Here is a 20,646-nt window from a genome sequence, read left to right on the forward strand (position 1 = left end):
AAAAGCAATTACACATAGGCCACAACAGTAAGCAGACCAGACAACACAGAGGGACATAGACAATGTTTACAACCAGATGTTAAGTGTACAGACATACAGACGTGGCTTTCAGTGCTGACAGGTTTGTGTGTTGATCAGAAACTGTTTTAAGTGATGGCTGAAGGATCTGTAGGTGTTGAGATGTGTGATGTGAGTTGGAATAGAGTTCCAGTCTCGTGACCCTCTCTGACTGACCAGGCAGACTGACTGAATGCACTTTTCCTTAGGGGGATAATGCAGTCTCCTCTATTAGCCCCCCTCGTGGTGTGAAATGTGCCTGTTTGTTGGTTGATGAATGCTTTGAGTGGGGGTGGAGCCAAGTCATGGATTACTTTATAGACAATTTGATGTTGTTCTCCCAGCTCAGTGTGTTATATTTGTCCAGGATTGAGCAGTGGTGGAAGTGTCTTGGTTTTTTATCTAGTGTTTTGAGTGTCTGTTTGTATAATGATTCTAATGGTTTGCATGTTGTTTGGTTGGCCTGTGACCAGCTTGTCAGACAGTAGTTGAGTGAACAAACATTGAGTGAACATGGAGTGAACAAACATTTTAGCAGCTTCGGTTGACATGAAATTTCTGGCAAAACGGAAGTTGGCTAGGTTGAATTTGACCCTTTTACAGATGTTTTTGACATGTGACTTGAATGAAAGGTTTGAGTCTATCAGCACTCCGAGATATTTAAATTCACTCACAACCTGTAGTTGTTTAGCCTGGGTAAACCCAGCCTCCACGTGACCTGCTCTCAGTCACTAGCCTGGGTAAACCCAGCCTCCACGTGACCTGCTCTCAGACCTGCTCTCAGTCACTACTGTAGTGACTGAGAGTTGTTCCCCTGACACAGAAATGTGAGCAACATCAGTAGAGCGGTTTGTCTTGGTAAAAACATACTAACAGTTTTGGAGACATTTAGTTGGAGACGACATTGTTTCAGCCAGGTTGTAACCTGAGCCATGGATTTGGTGAGTATGGTAGCAACTTCTGCTTTCGTTCTGCCATGTACATACACAGCACGGTGTCATCGGCATACATTAGGACATCCACTTCAGGACACACTGATGGTAAGTCATTGATATACAAACCGAAAAAGATTGGACCCAGTATAGATCCTTGTGGGACACCGGTAGCCAAGCTCAGTGACTTAGAGTGGTGGTCTTGTATGTAGACTGATTGAGACCGGTTTGAGAGGTAAGATTCCACCCATTTCACCGCACATTCGGAGAAGTTGAATGAGGATAGCTTTGAGAGGAGAATTTCGTGATTGACAGTATCAAATGCTTTCTTAAAGTCGAACAGAAAAACAGCACCAACAACACCACCCCTATCAACCAGAGATTTGATCTTCTCTATAAAAAGACAGCTAGCAGTCTCAGTAGAATGTTTGGCCCTAAAGCCAAACTGCATGGGGTGTAAGGAAAATTAACTGTTATTGAGATGGGAAATGATCTGCTTGCCTATACCCATTTCTCTGCAACCTTAGATATTGTCTGCTTATTGAAATATTGATTAATGTTTGTTATATGGTAGTATGCTAGTGTGTTAAACTGACATGAATTACAAAGACCCATACGTTTAAATGACATCAGTGGTGTTATATTCACCATGACTAAAAATAGAACAGTAACTAGCAGAAAATCAATTTCTGGCAATTATTTATTTATCAATTAGGTGTATAATTACTGATACAAACAGTCTGTCTAAAGTTTATGTCATTAGTAACATCTGAATAAGTACTGTCTTCATCTTTGCAGCATCTATCATTTGGATTTGATTCTATAGCAATATTAGATAAAAACAAAATGCAGAGGAAAAAGTCTAAGAAATTAATGAAGGATAGATTGCTTGCAACCACTCCTCCAATATATAATAACTAAGTCAGTCCATGAATAGAGGACAAAAGGATTGGAGTAAAAACCTAGCATTTCCTTTAATTAATGTTATTATATATATATATATATATATATATATATATATATATATATATATATATATATATATATATATATATATAACAAAAGAAGGTACCACCCCAGTGTGCGGTGGTACCTTCTTTTGTTTTATGCCTTGTACCTGCAACCTACCAGCACCTGATCTTTCCACTGGCTGTGCGTGGGGACTCTCCTTTCTCTTCATATATATATATATATATATATATATATAGTCAAGTCAAGTTTATTTGTATAGCACATTTCATACACAGAGGCAATTCAAAGTGCTTCACATAAAATGGTTGACAGGAAAATAAAAGAAAAGAAGAGAGTAAAATGGACATTTAAAAGCATCACAACAAAACTTAAAAAAAGAGTATAAAAAGTGCATTAAGCAACTTCATTAAGCACATAAAATGGTTGACAGGAAAATAAACGAAAAGAAGAAATAAAATGGACATTTAAAAGCATCACAACAAAACTTTAAAAAAAGAGTATAAAAAGTGCAATAAGCAACAAGCGCAGCAGTTGCAGTCAGAAAGAGTTCAAACTTATAGAGGACTCATTGGGTTTGCATAGTAGCTGTCAGCAGTTAAAAGCGACGGTAAACATAAAAGTCTTTAGTCTATTTTTAAAAGTAAGTAAGGTTGGGGCAGATCTGAGGTCTTCAGGCAATTTGTTCCAGCTAGCAGAAGCATAGTGGGTAAATGCAGCCTTCCCGTGATTTGATTTGATCCTAAATCTGATTTGATCCTATAATTTAATATAAATATAAATTATATATATATATATATATATATATATATATATATATATATATATATATATATATATATATATATATATATATATTTAATTTAAGTAACTTCTTCCTTTTAATCCCCAACTTGTACGGTTTACAATAAATTATCTGTTTTGGTATGATGAACAAAATTACATGAAAAAGTTAAATCACTTGGATCTCATAAAGATGGTGGAATGCAAAATAAGCTATTTGTCACATTTGAGATGCAGAGCAGGTGAGCTTCCTCTGATTGATTGATTGATTGATTGATTGCATCCAATTGGCTGTGGGTGCTCAGCTACAGTAGATACTTGTATAAAAGAGCCACTCAATGAGTGCAAATAGTGGCACTCCACTCTTTTGCATTTTAATTTTTGGAGTGCTGCTATTTCCACTCATTGAGTGTTGTTTATCAAAACTCATCAACCCTGTTGCTTTAATTAATCGTAGATTAAGTAGAAACATACATTTACATCTCCAAACAATAACATGATAAAGTAATAATAAAATCTCTGAAATTTATAAAAACACAGGCACTGTGTGGTCTAGTGGCTCTCAACACATGGGTGTAAATGATGACCTGCAAACCTCAACCTGTTACAGTCAGCTTTGTTACAACATTCATAATGTATTGTAGGTTATGTATTTAAAATTTATGAAGAACATAAGTGCCCATGGGAGAACATAGTTTCTGGAGGTTGACTGTGTCCCGAATAAACCACACACACACACACACACACACACACACACACACACACACACACACACACACACACACACACACACACACACACACACACACACACACACACACACACACACACACACACACACACAAACACACACACACACACACACCTATTTAGTAGGTAGGTCAAATACAGTAGTAGGTTCTATATTGCAATGTCAACTTCTAACACTTGGTGGCGCTCTTTGAGATCTCATTTAAATCTCCATTGATGTGAACGGCTCGGGGCGGAGCCCAAGTAAGAGCGACCCACCATGTGTCCAATCAGATGTGAATTTTAGGTTCTAAATTCCGCGGCGGACCAATCACGACTGCGAAAATCCGAAGGGCTCGCTGTGAATCCTCCTCCTATCCAGACCGTAAAAAACGGCCCTCAAAGTTCCCGGTGGGGGAAGAGTGGAAGGATCCGTACAAAGGAAGGAAAAAGGTGTCAAATTGAGCCCAGCGGATACATATTTAGACAGAATACACCCCGGGACGACTGTTGTTAAACCGAAGCCAAGGTTCGGCAATATTCCATATTTGTTGTAAGTTATATTAGCTAGCTAACGTTAGCTAACTAGCTGTGATGGCTCGGCTGTGCTGCTAGTTTGAATGTGTACTTGGCGAGTAGCTAACAACCTAGCTAGCTTGGCGAAAGCGTAAGCTCATTGATTGCTCCATTGCGTTAACGCTCAATCAGTGAGATGTACTCGCTAGCTAACCACTGCAAATTACAGTGTGTAGTGTGAATAACTGATTGTGCTCGTTTCTGTTCATTTCTATTCCTGCAATGGAAGGTGCAGCACGGAAAACCAAGGTCTTGACTGCCTGAGAACGTCAAAAAATAAAGAAAATGGCGGAGCCGGACAAATTAAACATCGACTCCATAATTCAGCGTCTCTTGGAAGGTGAGTACTGGGCCCGCATCTCAGACCCAATCCATTGTACAGCTATGCAGCTAATTTAGGTTATGTGGCATATCTTTATAGTAGTTGAATGTGTTCTTACATCGGGTAAGTCGGCTAACGTTAATGCTAGCTAAGTGTCCGTCGATGTAGTTAACGCGATGTGGATATCATGGACGAAATGATGTAGCCTGCCAGTGCCAGATAAACCTCGCTCTTTTGAGTATGTGCAATTATATGGTATTTGATCGATTTGATTTGATTAGGGAGGTCGCTTACATTATAATTTTAGTCATTTCTATTTGGATGAGAAATTAATTTCTACCGTGTTGCCTGTGAATGAAGGGGAAGTGGCATAAGGAGGAGGACCCCCCTCCACGCGCACACACACACACACACACACACACACACACACACACACACACACACACACACACACACACACACACACACACACACTGACTGTAAAATACATTGTCCTAAGTTCTTAGCCTGCTGGTGAGGCTGGCCACTGTGGCCAGATGTTTTAACATTTGTGACATTGGCCTGATTAATCGACCTCAAAGTAACACAAGTGGCCAGAAACGTTATGCGTTATGTTTCTTTCTACTCAACTTTAGTGGGTGTTTCATATGTTACCCTACCTACAGTGTGAGAATGCTGGAGGATTTGGGTGTGCTGCACACACATGTGCAGTGCACATGTGATAGGCTATTGTGAGTTATGGATATTTGCATTCTTTGACCCTGGCTTACTATATCACATGCTTGTCCTCTTCATTAATTTAGTGTTGTTGACCCTATTTGATGCCCTTTCACCAGGAACCTCTCAGTTACATGTGGTAGACTGTCCAACATAGTGCTTGCTGTTGTGTATTTGCATGGTGTAGCATCTGATTACAATTTGCAGCCACAACCGCCCCCAGAGGAAACACATTACGAGGTTTACATTTTAAGGATGTTTTGATTGGCACATGTTCACTCTGAATATGAGATTAGTGATCGGCCTACTCTGCCACTCTACTCCAGTTTTGTGAAGCAAAACACAAACTGCTTATATAATTTCTTAAAGCAGTGTGTTTTATTGCATTCCATCTTCTACCAGCCAAAAATCACATCTACGACTCTCCAGTGTTGTCACGATACCAATATGTTACCCTGTGATACTATACCAGCCAAAGTAGCACGATACCACAGAGAAATCTATGTATTTTCTGTTTTATGAATGTGCCACGTATTTACCTACAGATGTTATGTATATATTTGTATATAATTATACTATGTACAAACACAGATATTGGGGACAAGTGGCAGGTGCAAATGTGTTTAACATACATGGATTAATACTATCATTTCAACAGTTAAACTATTTGTTTAAAGTAATTAAAGCTAGTTTGTTACATGGTAAAAGAAAAATGATGGGCTAGTCAATCTATTTCTTAAATACAACCCATGGGGGCAACACTGCTGTGTGTCTTCACATTGTGTCATCCTCTTCATTGAAGTCGCTACACTGCACACAGTGTTGAGCTGCGCAGCGTTAATTGTCAGATTGAAAAGTATAAAGTTTACCGTTACAACATACAAGAGTTCAGAGAAACTATTTTTTTACGTTTTCAGAGCGGGAGACGGACTGACATGAGTTACAGAGCTAGCATTCATTTACAGACACGATATGATGTGCAGTTTTGCATAGAGTGACTGTTAACGTTTATGCGCTGCAACGGCTGACATCCCTACCTGTTCATGCCCAGGGATGAGTGCAGCGTGGTGACAGTCCGCTGAAACGACTGAAACACACACTTTGCCGCAATAGGGGAGAGCTATCGCTAGCAAGCATTTTCTTATAGCTGACCTGATGACAGGCACTACGTTCGCTAGCTAACTTTAGCATTTGAGCTGCTTCAGCACGTTAGATGTGTTGCCTCAGTCCTTTCGCCTGTAATGTTATGCGTTTATTGCAACACCTGCACATCGGCTGCCCATCATCTTGTTACAGCTTTGCCTTCCTCATTCAGTAAAAAGCCGAAGTAGCTCCAGATCAAACTTTTAGCATTAGGGGAAGCTTCTGCCATGATGATGACAACAAGAATGGCTCGCACAGAAACAAGTCGTGTTTCCATTACCCTCAGAAATGCGCAAAATCTAAATATCGCAATAGAAATTGGGTAATGGAAACACGTAAATTTCGAAAAACCTCCCAAATATCGCAAAAAGTTTTTGCGCTCTCATGAGGTGGTTTTTCAGACGTGTCGATATAGCAGTTTATCGCAAAAGTGTAATGGAAACACTTTTTCCGCATTTGCACGTCATGTGACCCATCTTGTCAAATGAGGGAGAAAGGGTTCGATAAGCCGTGGCAAAACCTCCGCAGCAAGTGGAAAACTTTGAAGCAACGCTACCTAGCAGAAAGACGAGTGTTGTGCAAAAGCGGAGCCGGGGAAAATAGATAATGTTTAATGGCAGAAATCGGTCCATCGTGACAGGCTGCCTGTGTGCGTGCATTAAGCATAGCGGCAAGATGAGGGGATGAAAAGCACACACCGGTGCGGTGCTGCTGACTGAAGTGAATACAGTGACTGTGAGTAATACATTACACACGTTTCAGTTGCAATGTTATAATTATAATACACGACATTCCGATTATTGCACCAAATCAGCCTTTCCCCCCCTCCATCTCAGTCTAAATCGGACCAGTTGTAGGCTATTAGGCTACCTTTTTTCCTCTGCCTGTCGCGCTCACTGCATTCACCGCAGCCAGCAACATGTTGCCACTCATTTTCTTTTGAATTGATAATCAGGCTCGTTTATATGCGTTGTAACTTCATGTTGTGATTTGCATTGACCATTGGTTGGATTTGAGCATGCAGGGGACGGGATATGGGGCAGATCCCCGTGCGTAATCACTGTGGCAGCTGCTGGTAACGGGAATTGCGTTCAGGTGTGCGCGCCGTCAGACCAAACTCAACTTCAAAGGAAACGCCTACAAGTCGCAATTGTACATTGTCGAAGTTGTAGAAATATCGCAATTATTTTGCGAAAAACTAATGGAAACACAGCTACAGACAGTGCTACTAAATTAGTTACTCGCAGAAGAGGGTGCACTAACGGCAATACAGTATAATATTGTGACTGCAGAAGCATGTGAATATGGGAACAGATCAAACATTGTGCTGCGGGTAGCGTCATTCTAAGCTACTGATGGTAGTATAGTATCTGACAGTAGTAGTGTTGTACAAAGTAGTAGTAGTATAGTATAGTAGGCATTGTGACGTTTTGGCACTGCACCGCGTTAGATAGATAGATAGATAGATAGAGTACTTTATTAATCCCCGAGGGGAAATTCTGGCGTTGCAGTAGCATCAATGACAGCAACAAGAGCATCAATGACAAGAGCATTTAGTTTTCTGTTAGACCGTTGGCAGCGGTATATCGTGCAACACTACTCTCCATAAGTGCATACATCAACTACTGACTGAAGTCATTTTTATTAGGGGTGGGACAAAACATCGATATATCGATCGTGATCCTCTTGCGATACATTATCGATACACTAGCGCCCATATCGTGATACCTTTATCCTGAAATGTGTATTTCTTGCGTTAATTTCTGTGTTTTAGTTTTCTGTAAACTTAATTTGCACAGATTGAAAAGATTTTAGTGAGGCATTATTTGTAACCTATCTTTAAATATTTTAACTTCCTTTAAACATTTTCACTTCACACATGTAGTCGTGGACAAGTTGCAGTCAGTGTGTGTTTAAGAGCACTATGCAGTATGCACTTTGTTCTACATTGTTTCATGTCAATTCTGTGAATGAATACAAAATTCCTGCTTCTTGCCTTTTATGGGGTATTTTTTCCTCTTCAGTTGCACAGATATCGTGATGTATCGTACATGAAATATCCTGCAACGTATCGATAATTGCAGAAGCGCTGTATTGTGATAGCATCGTTATCGAGGGCCAAGCATATCGTGATAGTATCGTATCGTATCGTGTGAGTTACCCTGCGATTCCCACTTTTTTTTTTCATGTTTCAACTGCAAAACATCCTGCCCCAAAAATGTATTCAACAAATGCGCAACCGTGCTTTTACCAAGAAGAAACTTGTGAAATGTGCTTTAGGCTGATAAGCAAAGATTGCTAATCTGTGTTGGCTGTAGAAAGCCCACATGGAGCATTCCTAAGCAGGAGGGTTTTAAATGTCTGAATGCCTGCTGTACACAACGCGGAGGAGAGCCATGTTATGGTCGGGGTGGTGTGTATGAGGGAGAACATCCACATGATGATGATTGTGTAACAGGAGCCCTGAGGATATCAAACACAAGCATAAATCCCTCCCTGACTCCACTGTACGCCGGTTCATATAAAGAGCACAAGGAGTGAGGTTGTGCCCTATAGCAGTTAGGGCTGCAACTATCGATTATTTTAGTAATCGAGTATTCTACCGAATAATCCATCGATTAATCGAGTAATCGGATAAGAACCCTTTTTTGTGTTTTCAAAGGCTTATCGTAAATATACACCAAAAAATAAGATAAATCTCTTCAAATAAACAACTACATTAGTTTCTTTCTTAGAAAAAACAAAATTTTTATTTTTAAATTGCATAGAACTGGCAGTGGCACCATTCATCTTTTCACTTGAACATGATGGACCCGTCCTTACAAAGCTGTCCATAGTACGCTGTGATCCGCTGAAAAAGAGGTGAAATAATAATTAATATTGATATTTATTAGGTAAGTTCATAACAAAACTGGAGAATGCGCATTTACACACCCTAGACCTGTTGCCTATTATTGACACAAATATCAGAATAGCAAGATAACAGGTCAGGTGGTGTAATAATTTGAGCCTAAAATGCACAAATTAAATAGTTGTTTGCAATCATCATGAGCAGAGTCGACCGGTCTAGGGTGTGTAAATGTACATTCTCCACACACACACTCTTTCTCTCTCACACACACACACTCACTCTCTCACACACCAACAGGCTAGTGTGATCACACACACACACACACACACACACAACGCTGTTAAATTAGCCGCTAACGTTAGGTTAACGTTTTAGGTTAGGTTGAGCTTTGTATTTGTATTTCAGAAAACGGCAAGCCACATAAAAAAAATGCAGCGTGAATGCAGTTACTAATAGTCATATTGGCAACGTGGCAAGCCAGCAGCACAACTACTACTAGTCTTAATATCAAGTAGCAATCATTAGCACACATTTACATTAGCGTTGTGTATAGTTAACGTTACGTTACCTTGCTCCGCTCGACGTAGATGCGCTGGTGGATGGCTGGATGCGTAGACTGGATGTTTACGGTTCAGGTGCTGAAGCATTGACGAGGTACTGTTGTGATATGCAAGTATCGTTACAGTACTTGCACACCACTGAGTTTGTGTCCTTTTTCAGCGTGAAATGATCCCACACTTTAGACAGTTTCGGTCGCTTTTTCGGCCCTGGTTCTTCCCTTCCCGGCTCCTCCTGTCTGCTTTCTCCGCCGCCTCGTTCCATTTTGCGGGGTCCGCTCGCTATACAGTAGCTGCTCTCTGGTCTGTCTGCGATCATGTGTCCTCGCGTGTTTACACTGGAAGAGCGCTGTGCCACACCAGTAAGCGTCCGTGAGAAACAGTCTCTAATCTCTAAATGCCGTGTCGAGGCGAATCATATTGGCCTCGATCATTTTAATTATTCGAGTTATTCGAGGTACTCGAGGAATCGCGACAGCTCTAATAGCAGTATAGATCCCACTTTATTATCGGCCTATCTCTTCTTGTAATGCTGGTGCACAGGGCACAATTACATCTGCTCCACACCTATTTTAGACCCTGTCTGAATAGCCATGGGTCAGTAAATGTGGATTGTTAGGTACAATTATTTCATTTAGAGCTTTATCTTGAGCCTAAGCCTTCTGTTTGTTTACCTTCTTGAATATAGGCACTTTTCTATTGGCCTGCCGCCTGAGTTGAGCTGGTGGAGGTTATTGGGATTATTCACAATTATGTGTGTGCAACTCATGCCTGCTGGGAGTTTGACATTGACTGTGGCCCCTGATGGCTGCAGGACTGTTTTGTACATGGATTGTTTTACTTGGGTGGTGATAAGGTTGTCAGCCAGGCGCAGCTGAAAACAAACACGCCTGATAGTGGCAGTATGTATATCCTCTTATGTAACCCAGCTGACCTTTTTGTCTCCAATTGTGGCTTGGCTTCACTGTTGAGACTAACCAATCGTTACTTAATAAGTTAATGCTACTATTTTGATCATCTAATCTGTCCAAGCCTATAGTAAACTCACTCATTAAGTCTCACACTGCATGGTGCTGCACCAAAAGACACATCAATTATCCACTGGCTAACTCGAACATGGACAGGATGGTAGCCCACCTGCCTACTGCCTGTGTTTTCAGACCAAACCAATCAAATGTGTTTGGATAAAGGTATTTTATCAATTGGATTAGCTACCTAGAGTCAGACTTGGATGAAAGAGTCGCAGTTAGATGAAGTCTGGGAGTGTGTGTTGCTAATAGCATCATGTCCAAGGAGCGTGAGATACTGTACATAAGCCTACGCAAGGGGTGGCCGATATGACCCTAAAATAATAATATGATATTTCAGGGTATTTCTGCGATAATGATTATTAATTTCAAGAGCATTCAATTGCAACAAAACAAGTCTTGTAGTTTTATGTTTGCCTTCAAATATTCAAATATGACTTGGAAGTATTATATTACCGTGGTTTGTTTGCTCTTTTGTAACCAAACCACTTCCACACTACTAAAGTCCCCTTTTTGGAATTAACTCCTCCACTGTGGAGCCGCTTTCAGCCATGCATGTTGTTGCTGCTGCATACATCATACCATTACACAGCGTAACAGTGTGATGTCATATTGTCATTACATCAAGAATATTACATCGGAATATTGCCATTATCAAAATATAGTTTTTGGTGGTCTGAATATGAATTGTGAAGAATCCGATATATCTAACAATGTGATATGGCACACCCCTACTACCCAGAATGCCCAGCATGAGGGGGGCACCTCCTGAACCGAACTGACTGTTTTGATTTCGGCACTACCGACACCCAACAGCTTTTCTGTTGTGCTGGCCCAACTTTTTCTTTTCTCCCCCATGATCAACGTAGTGGAAAGCTATTTGTCTCTGCACCCCCTCCAACATCCCCCCTCCATGTTAAAATCACTGTTGCCCACTGTCTGGCTATGTGGCTAACTTTGGAGCAAGCTCTGTCAGAGCTTAGCCGTCCATAATCCAGGTTTAAAGTGACACGCTGCACTACAGTTTTGATACCACTTTCACTGTTAGGGGGCTGTTTGTTTTTAGCTGCCGCTTCAACACGGCAGTTCTTTTTAACATCCAATCACTGATTTCTACTTAGAATTCCCTCCACAAATAGGCACCAATAAAACGGGATCATTTTATTGGGGCCATATATCCTGTTTCAATTCAAGACGAGTAACGTTACAAGTGTTCATGTGAATTCAACTCGTTTGTTTCTAACATTAATGAAGTAACAGTAGTGACGGATACACAGCTCTCCTTGACGAGCTCAGAGTGCAGGGAGAAGTCTGCTAAGTGTCTGTTACGTTGAGTCCACCTGGGTATTTAAAGTTGGTAGCATTCAGCTGTATATTCACTGTTGAACATCTGCCAACTGTTCAATCAAGCAATCCCACCCACGTGTTTATTTGAGGAAGCTCTGCTCGCACCCAGCTAGGCAATAAATCTCAGCGGGAACGTCGGAGGCAGTTCTGTCTCCATTGTACATAAAACCGTGAAGCAGTCTCTATAGAATTTCTTGGTTTGTGGATGAGACCCCCCCCAAATCCAATTTCTTTGTTTTTTCACATCAAAAGTCAACCATGCTGAGTTCATTCAAAACAATATCTACAGTGTGCTGACGTCAGATAGTAGTACTGTCAAATTCCAACCCAGTTTCAACCAATAATAGCATGACAGGACAGCTGTCAATCACTCTTCATGACTAGGAGAAAATTCTGCACAGGCAACATGGCTGCCCACATGGGCATGTAACAAGCAAAATAAAATCAACGGTAATGTCATAATTTAATGTTGAATGCAAAGGACATGTAATTGGCTCATTAACTAGCTCGCTCGTTAATAGACGCTGATAGAAGAAGGGTATGTGGAAATTTTATTTGAGCCTATTTTAGTATAAATGTGCTTAGAGGGAATTATTTTCACCTGACGTTATGACCGAAGGGATTGAAATATGTCACGACTTCCACAGAATCTTCTGGTGGGGAGGACAGACTACAGGCTAACAGAAAACCTGTGCCACGAGTACTTGTCATCACTGAAATATATTTTCTCTGCATGCCATCACTCCCATGCCCCAAGGTTGTAAGACTAATGTGAGATTAATTCAAATAAGACTACTCATCCAAGCTGAATGAATATGCTTGCCTGCCAATAGTATTTTTTATTCTCAGTGTTGCTCTGATTTTTGTTTTTTCTTTAATCAAAAAGGTTATTATAGTTTTGTTGCGGGGGGTATTTCTCTGGGACATACTGTCATCTGTCCTGCAGCTGCACTTAACTTTCTTAAGCCAGTGGGTGCCATTACAACACATCATAGGTATCAATTTTATTTTCATTCAAGTCAGACAGAAAAATTCCGATACTTGTCTAAATCCTTGAAAACATTTGCATCTGGCTCCACTTGTTCAGTGTGAAACGGCATGAGGACCAGGGAGTTGACAAACCTGCTGAATTCTTCAGATAGCATCAGCAGCTAGCCACATAGCAGCAGCAGCAGCATGATCTTCACATGATAACTTGACTGTTTCTTGTTTGGGTTTATGGTTATAGGCCTTATGTAGTCTTATTTGCTTTATGTGAATTGGTGCTATTATTACAGACCATGTCATGTTTTTTTTTCTTTCTTCTTATTCTTTTTGTATTGACCTTTGCAGTGTCTTTGCTGCTATGGTTACATCAGCTACTAGAAGGGGGACATGGGGGGGTGATCAGCCACATAAGCAGACAGACGTGCGTTTGCTGCAAACTTTCTTCATCCGTTTTTCTCAGATGGGGCCTGCTGCCTTCTTGCTTCTTGCACACGTTCATCTCATTGTGTTGTGGTTTGTTGAGCAGGAAATGTAATGTTTCATCAGCGGCTGATGGAGCTCCAGAATTCACCACCCGACTTTCAGTATTTAAACAGCGAACCAGGTTTTTAGACCAACAGGCGCTCCCAATGACACCTCGTTACCGGCTAGAGAGGACTAAACTTGCCAGTTTTGCAGCTTTTGCCTGGTGGGTGCACTGGGTGGTGTTAACTTGCCAGTCTGGTTGAGAAATGCTTGAAATTTGGGGAGCACTTTTGTTGTCACTGTCTCTATGCTTTCAAGTCTGACTGAGCACAGCTGTGTCTCTGTGGTGTCCAGCCATTGTACAGCCCCTGTCTGTTCAGTCTTTTCTAATCCTGCCCTGTACCTCTTCTCTCCAGTCAACAGCCCCTGTCTGTTCAGTCTTTTCTAATCCCTGTCTTTCTGCCCTGTACCTCTTCTCTCCAGTCAACAGCCCCTGTCTGTTCAGTCTTTTCTAATCCCTGTCTTTCTGCCCTGTACCTCTTCTCTCCAGTCAACAGCCCCTGTCTGTTCAGTCTTTTCTAATCCCTGTCTTTCTGCCCTGTACCTCTTCTCTCCAGTCAAGGGCTCTCGGCCAGGGAAGAATGTCCAGCTGACAGAGAACGAGATCCGCGGCCTTTGCCTCAAGTCCCGTGAAATCTTCCTCAGCCAGCCAATCCTGCTGGAGCTAGAAGCTCCACTGAAGATCTGTGGTGAGTCCTAATGCACACGGTGTCAGTGAGTTCCAATGATGTGATGTTACAATCATGTCACAGCACCGTGTGTGTGTGTGTGTGTGTGTGTGTGTGTGTGTGGTTTAACTGAAGCCAAGGGACTAGGGATGGGCAAGAGGACTCGGATACTTGAGTACTCGTTCATAACGTTAATAGTATTCGAGTAACGTTTCAGCCTCGTTTTTATTTATTTAATGGGAATCCAGTAATGGGAAATCCCCAGTGCAAATGAGACAGACCCACGTTTCTCCATGAAGCAGGCCTGATAAAACTCGTTCAAAACATGTGCACTAGTTTATTAACGTCACTTGACTCCACTGCTGTTTCCCGTAACGTTTGCAAGCAATAACAAATGGAGAAAGTGGGGACAGACCTCAAAGGGGGCGAACTGTCATCGATACACCGGCCGGTGAAGAAATAGGACGTGGTAATCAGTGGATTTACGTCCCTACATTACTGTAACGATTATAACGCAGTATGGATTATACCAGGCATGTATTGGAACTATCTGGTAAGCCTTTACTTGTTACACAACACTGTATTGTCTGCTAGAAGTGCTAACCAGCTGATTAACATAACGTGAGTTACTGAGAGGCTAACAGCTGCTAAGCTAATGTCAGGGGCTGCAGGCAGCGTTTTTTCCTTGCAACAAAAAAAAAACTATTATATGAACAGCCCCTACACAGTAGATTATCCCTACACTATCATTAGATAGTGTTAGATAGATTGTTCTAACAGGCATATAGCCTACAAAATTAACTGTTTACCGTTGCCAAACGTTGGTTCCGCTTGTGTGTTTCCACACGGACAACCCATGTTTGTTTGTTTTTCGAGTACCCGGTTACTCATTCATAATAGAAGGGGAGTAGTTGAATATTGAAATGACTTAGAATGCCCATCCCTACAAGGGATGACAATGAGTGTAGACTCCCTGTGAAACACTCTGGTCAATACAGTTCTTGCAACATGGTTTACCAGCCAGTCTGTTTGTCTGTTAATTACCACGTGTATCAGATGATGTGTGAGGAGCTTTTATGTAATAGCAGCTACACCCAGTTGCAGTCAAGCTGTGGTATTTAAATTGTACCCATCTGCTGCCCCCTGCAGGTGATGTCCACGGCCAGTACTATGACCTGCTGCGATTGTTTGAGTATGGAGGCTTCCCCCCAGAAAGCAACTACCTGTTCTTGGGCGATTATGTAGACAGAGGGAAGCAGTCGTTGGAGACCATATGCCTGCTGCTAGCCTACAAGGTCAAATATCCAGAGAACTTCTTCCTGCTACGTGGCAACCATGAATGCGCCTCTATAAACCGCATCTACGGCTTTTATGATGAGTGTAAGTGCAGAAGGCCACACTGGACACACACAAACAAAACAAATCCATACTGTGTTGCACCCTGTGATAATTTCCTCCCCTCCCATTGGCAGGTAAGCGACGGTATAACATTAAGCTGTGGAAGACCTTCACAGACTGCTTCAACTGTTTACCTGTGGCTGCCATTGTAGATGAGAAAATCTTCTGCTGCCACGGAGGTCAGCATTGATTTTTTTCCCTTTTATTTTTAGCACTTTTGTTCATGTAAAATGTTTAAATGCTTAAATGAGGTTATATGGACAGCAGTAAGATGGGTGTATAATATGTGCTTGTCGCGTCGTCCATCCAGGCCTCTCTCCTGACCTCCAGTCTATGGAGCAGGTACGCAGAGTAATGCGACCCACAGACGTGCCCGACCAGGGCTTGTTGTGCGACCTGCTTTGGGCCGATCCAGACAAAGACGTCCTGGGCTGGGGAGAAAACGACCGTGGCGTCTCCTTCACATTTGGGGCGGACGTGGTGGCCAAATTTTTGCACAAGCATGACATGGACCTTATATGCAGGGCACATCAGGTAAAGAATTCCACAGTACTGTGTAGGAGTGAGTGAAAAGACAGAAGGGCTTTGATGGTGGACCTGAACGGCTTGTCTTCCTTTGACTGGTATTGAATTTCAGTTCAACATAACATGCACTCAAACACCAAAAGATGGAAATAATTTTGATTAATTACATGACAAATAAAAAAGTGCCATTTAATTGGGTTACCACACAAAACTGTACAATGCTCAATGTCCACAAAGAGTATTGTGGTATTTGGTGGTACTCTCAGTCAAGCACTCCCTTGGTCAGTAAAAACAAATGTCAACAGTGTACCTCAAAAGGGAATCGGCCACAGTCTGTTTTGCTGCCTGTGCTTTGTTGGCTGGACAACAACAGCGGGGCCAGCATTATAAACACAAATGTCACTGACTGACTGAGTGATGAAGTTGCACCATTGGTCGGCCGGAACACAGTCCAGCCATATACTAGGTCTAGTCTCCTAGCATGTAGTTTGAACTAGTCTCCTAGCATGTAGTTTTGACACGCCTCTCGTCTCTCCTAAGGTGGTAGAAGACGGTTATGAGTTCTTTGCAAAGAGGCAGCTTGTTACTCTATTCTCGGCTCCCAACTACTGCGGAGAGTTTGACAACGCCGGTGCCATGATGAGTGTGGACGAGACACTCATGTGCTCCTTCCAGGTGAGTCAGCAGGATCCAGTGTGTAGATCACGTAGAGGTGCACCAAAGCTTAAGGTTGTCCTGATCTGAGTCTTTTAACATTGTCCCAATCCAATATGTTAGTTGCATTTGATTTTAGAAACGATTTAAAAAGCTGTGCGCTCCAAGCATCACTCTGATCGATCTAAAATCATCCAAACCAACTACATTAAGAATGCCTATAGCACGGCTGTGTTTCTTTTCTTTCATCATGTTTGACACAGTTATGTTCAAAAATGAAAGTATCAAAACAAATACCTTTCCATGACACTAGTTACCACATGCCATTATCCCTATTATTTACTTACTAGCCCATGCCTGTAGACCCTGGTGCTGCTGAAGGCTCCTTTTTGAATGACTCTCCTCTCCTGACTGCGGTCGAATATTTTAGAACACTGCTCTGCATTCCAGGAAAATACGGAAAATCGAAAGGAAACTTCTTCTATATTCTGCGCCATCTTTAACAGCTGAGAAATGTAAATAAATGCTTTTGCATATTTTGCGTTGCGTAGCAACAGCAATAGTGATTTGTGTGTGAGAGGGCACAGGCTGTCAGATTGACGGGTTGCTAAATGCAAGTGAATGGGGTTTAGCACTAGCAATGCCACATTTGCAAAAATGGCGCTTTCTCTGTCTGAATGTGGCATACAGAAAGTGGCTGTTTTCATCCTTCCATGTGCTGTAAGTGGTGGATAATGCCCATTTACTGGATTTACATCATTATTTGTATCTGTTCAACCAACAAAATTATCTGTCTCTGTATCTGTATTCGGATAGAAGACCAGAAATGGGCAGTGGTTTATACCGGAAGTCATAGTAAATTGGGCAAATTTGTATTTTCAAACCTACTATTAATTGACAATGCCATTTTTGTGCCTTCAAAGCATCACGTTGATTTAATATTGGCATCTAATTAATTATTCCACATTCTGATACTGTACTTTTCATCTCTCATCTCTGACTTGGTGGGGGCGACTACACAATAGCAAACACTTTTGAATAATGTGTAGTAAATGAAATGACTAGTTAACTGGTGCAGTGAAATCAGAAGTCCTATGTTGCTGAAATTGGATATGTTGCGGAGGGAGGAGAGGCAGGGGGTAGCTGAGTGCAGTCAGACAAGAAATCAGCGAGCCAAACACTCCCACTTACCGACAGCACACTCACTACTCATTCTTCTTCTATAGTTTTGTTTAAAGGTACATTACCGTTAACTCACACATAGGGATGCCACGGTGTGGACATTTTCCCACCGGGTAATAAACACGTGACAACAACACCGGTGTTACCGGTGACACCGTAAAAAAAAAGAAATCCAGCTCAGCAGTCCTCACGGTCCAGATTTTTAATTTAACTGCTCTGTCGGACACACCCATCAAGATAGTAATCAATACAAGTGTGGTAGGGATGTCAGGTTAACCACAGAGAATAGTTTGGAGCAGTTACGTTTGTCGGTCTATAAATTCCTTTCTCCTGCAGTCAGTCAGCCCCGCCCCTCCCTGCTGCTGCTCACAGTACTCACAACAACACTGGCTCAGCCTCACATAACGTAACGTTACGTACTGGGGACACCTTTTCGTTCAGACTCTCCTCCTAGAGAAAAGAAACTAACATTGTTAGTGACAAATATGGGGATTTTTTCTGGCAGCAGTAAGCCAGGCAATGACGATAGCTGAGTAGCATGTGCTTTTATCACAGCTAAGTCATCAATGCTAACTATAGTTAGCATCAATGCTAGCAGAGATTTAGCTCTGTTAAAACCACATTTCCAGAGATGGCAGTGGCAAGAGAATACACACAGGCTTAGATAAGGGTCTTACCTACATGTGTATGAGGGGGGATTGTGTTCACAACATGTACAACTAACGTTACTTGCTGCTCTGTCTAACTAGAGAGATATGATGAACTCAGACAGCCAGGATAGGAGGGAGCGCTTGTAATATACACCAGCGCAGCTGAGCGCATGCTGAAACTGGCACGAGCGGGCGGAGTTGAACGGTGTTACCGGTGGGGAATGGGATGTTATGTAATCGGTGTATGCCTCACCACCGTGTAACACCGGTAACACCTACTACCGCGGCAAGCCTACTCACACACACTCACTGCTCTATGATGTAGGCATTACAGGTGGCATTTATGGAAAATATTACATTGCGTTCTAAAAACTGAAGTTCCTTCATTTCACTGTGGGTGTGTGATACAACTGTGTTGATGAACCAATGAGCGCTCAGCTCGAAGCGTTTCCCATCATGCTTGGAGCTGTGCAGTCTGTGGAGAGCAACTGCTGCGCCGCGCTCCAAGTCTGCGCTCGCCTCTGTCCTGCCAGATTCCCGTGGCTCGCACATTCGGATGGACCAAGCAAGTCGCTGGTTAAAACTGCGCCGGACGTGCTAATCTGAAACAAGCTTAGAGACTCAGCAGAGGGAGGGGGGCTGTGTGTACTGTACCCAGCTGACACATCTTCAGGAGAAAGTGAGGAGCGTAAAACAGTGCTTTTTTTCTACGCATAAAAAACAACTGAGCCTGATTTTTTTTTTTTACCATCTACGATGATATGAACCAATTTGAAGACCTACTCTGACTAAGAAGACCTACTTCATAATGTATTTAATATTATTATTCTGAAAAGTGCACCTCTACTGTCATGCTTAGCAAAGTTCAGCCTGTGTGTCTGTCTGCATCTACATCTGTCTAAATGAGAGCGTCTTTGTCTCTCCCAGATTCTGAAGCCAGCAGATAAGAAGTTGTATTCTTACGGCGGAGGCGGCGGAATGGGATCCGGGAGACCGGTCACCCCGCCACGAAATTCAGCCAAGGGCGCCAAGGCCAAGAAATAACACCCGCTGGGTCCCCCTCCCAGAACCCACCACCCCTTGTCGTCCCGACACTCTCTTCCTCTACCTCCCAAACTTGTTTCTCCTTCGTCACCAAACGACAACAAAGCAAACAGTATCCAGGGTTCAGTCCTGTTTTTTTCCCCTCTTAAACTATTTTTAACTGTTTGTTTGGCTGTTTGCGTGTGCGTGCGTGTGTGTGAAAAGCGAGAATGAGACAGGTATTTGCTGTATTCTGTGTGTATGCCCCCCCTCTCCCTCCTGTACCCTCTGCTCTTATCCTGTCATTTTGTAGAAATGGGTTCTGCCTCCTCACTGATGTAAATGCAGACCTGGGTGCTGGGGAGGAGGGGAGGGGAAAGGGAGTGGGGGAGAGAGAGGAGCCTTTGCTGTTTATGTTAAGGCCCTGCACTGTTTAATGCTAAACACGAGCTTTTGTACATCATGTTTGAGAAGTTGTGTGTGTATGTGGATGGGGCGGGGCGGGAGGGGAGGGTGGATGGGCAGGGGAGGGCGGGGTCAAGTTGCACGGTCAAACGGTAACGGCACATACCACACACTGAGAGCACAGGTGGATGTGTGCAGATGAATCCTCGAATAAAACGGATTCACGGTGCGTTAGTAACTAATTCTTTTTTCTCCTCTTCCCTTTTGAAAACCAATGATTTGAAAACACAATCATGGATGTGAAATAGTTTTTCTTTTCTTTTTTTGTAGATGCATAAAACCATGGTTTGAAATTTACGTTTTTAGTCTTATCTGGAAGTCGATGAATAAAGAGAACCATTTATTTGAAATTATGCCACCATGCTGTTCACTGTGTGTTTGCCCATTGCTTTGTCATGCTGATGTGTACTTACACAACCTTGGCCATGCTCATCGGCCGCTCTTGTCTTCGGGTATATTTACAGTACACCAGTACAAAAATGTGGCTTTGCATACCTGGATTTAAAGAGACAGATACTTCAACACAGTATAAAAACAGGTTTGTAGGAGGATCTTGTT

General features: G+C 42.2%; 1 protein-coding gene across 5 annotated transcripts; it reads left to right on the top strand.

Moving 5' to 3' along the window:
* Nucleotides 1-3,863: 3,863 nt before the first annotated feature.
* On the top strand, nt 3,864-20,067 carry ppp1caa (protein phosphatase 1, catalytic subunit, alpha isozyme a). 5 transcript variants are annotated; one of them, XM_083648881.1, is made up of 8 exons: nt 3,864-3,999; nt 4,276-4,386; nt 14,081-14,212; nt 15,341-15,571; nt 15,664-15,768; nt 15,900-16,123; nt 16,655-16,789; nt 19,528-20,067. In XM_083648881.1, exons 2-8 carry the CDS (start codon nt 4,332-4,334, stop codon nt 19,642-19,644), a joined length of 999 nt encoding a protein of 332 aa, XP_083505007.1. In that variant the 5' UTR covers nt 3,864-3,999; nt 4,276-4,331; the 3' UTR covers nt 19,645-20,067. The 5 variants fall into 5 exon arrangements, with proteins under 5 accessions (XP_083505007.1, XP_083505008.1, XP_083505009.1 ...); XM_083648882.1 differs by having other exon boundaries at nt 3,886-4,023; XM_083648883.1 differs by having other exon boundaries at nt 3,886-3,999; nt 4,282-4,386.
* The last annotated feature ends 579 nt before the right edge of the window (nt 20,068-20,646 follow it).

The sequence above is a fragment of the Poromitra crassiceps genome (assembly GCF_964638095.1).
Source record: "Poromitra crassiceps genome assembly, chromosome: 13".
Taxonomy (NCBI): domain Eukaryota; kingdom Metazoa; phylum Chordata; class Actinopteri; order Beryciformes; family Melamphaidae; genus Poromitra; species Poromitra crassiceps.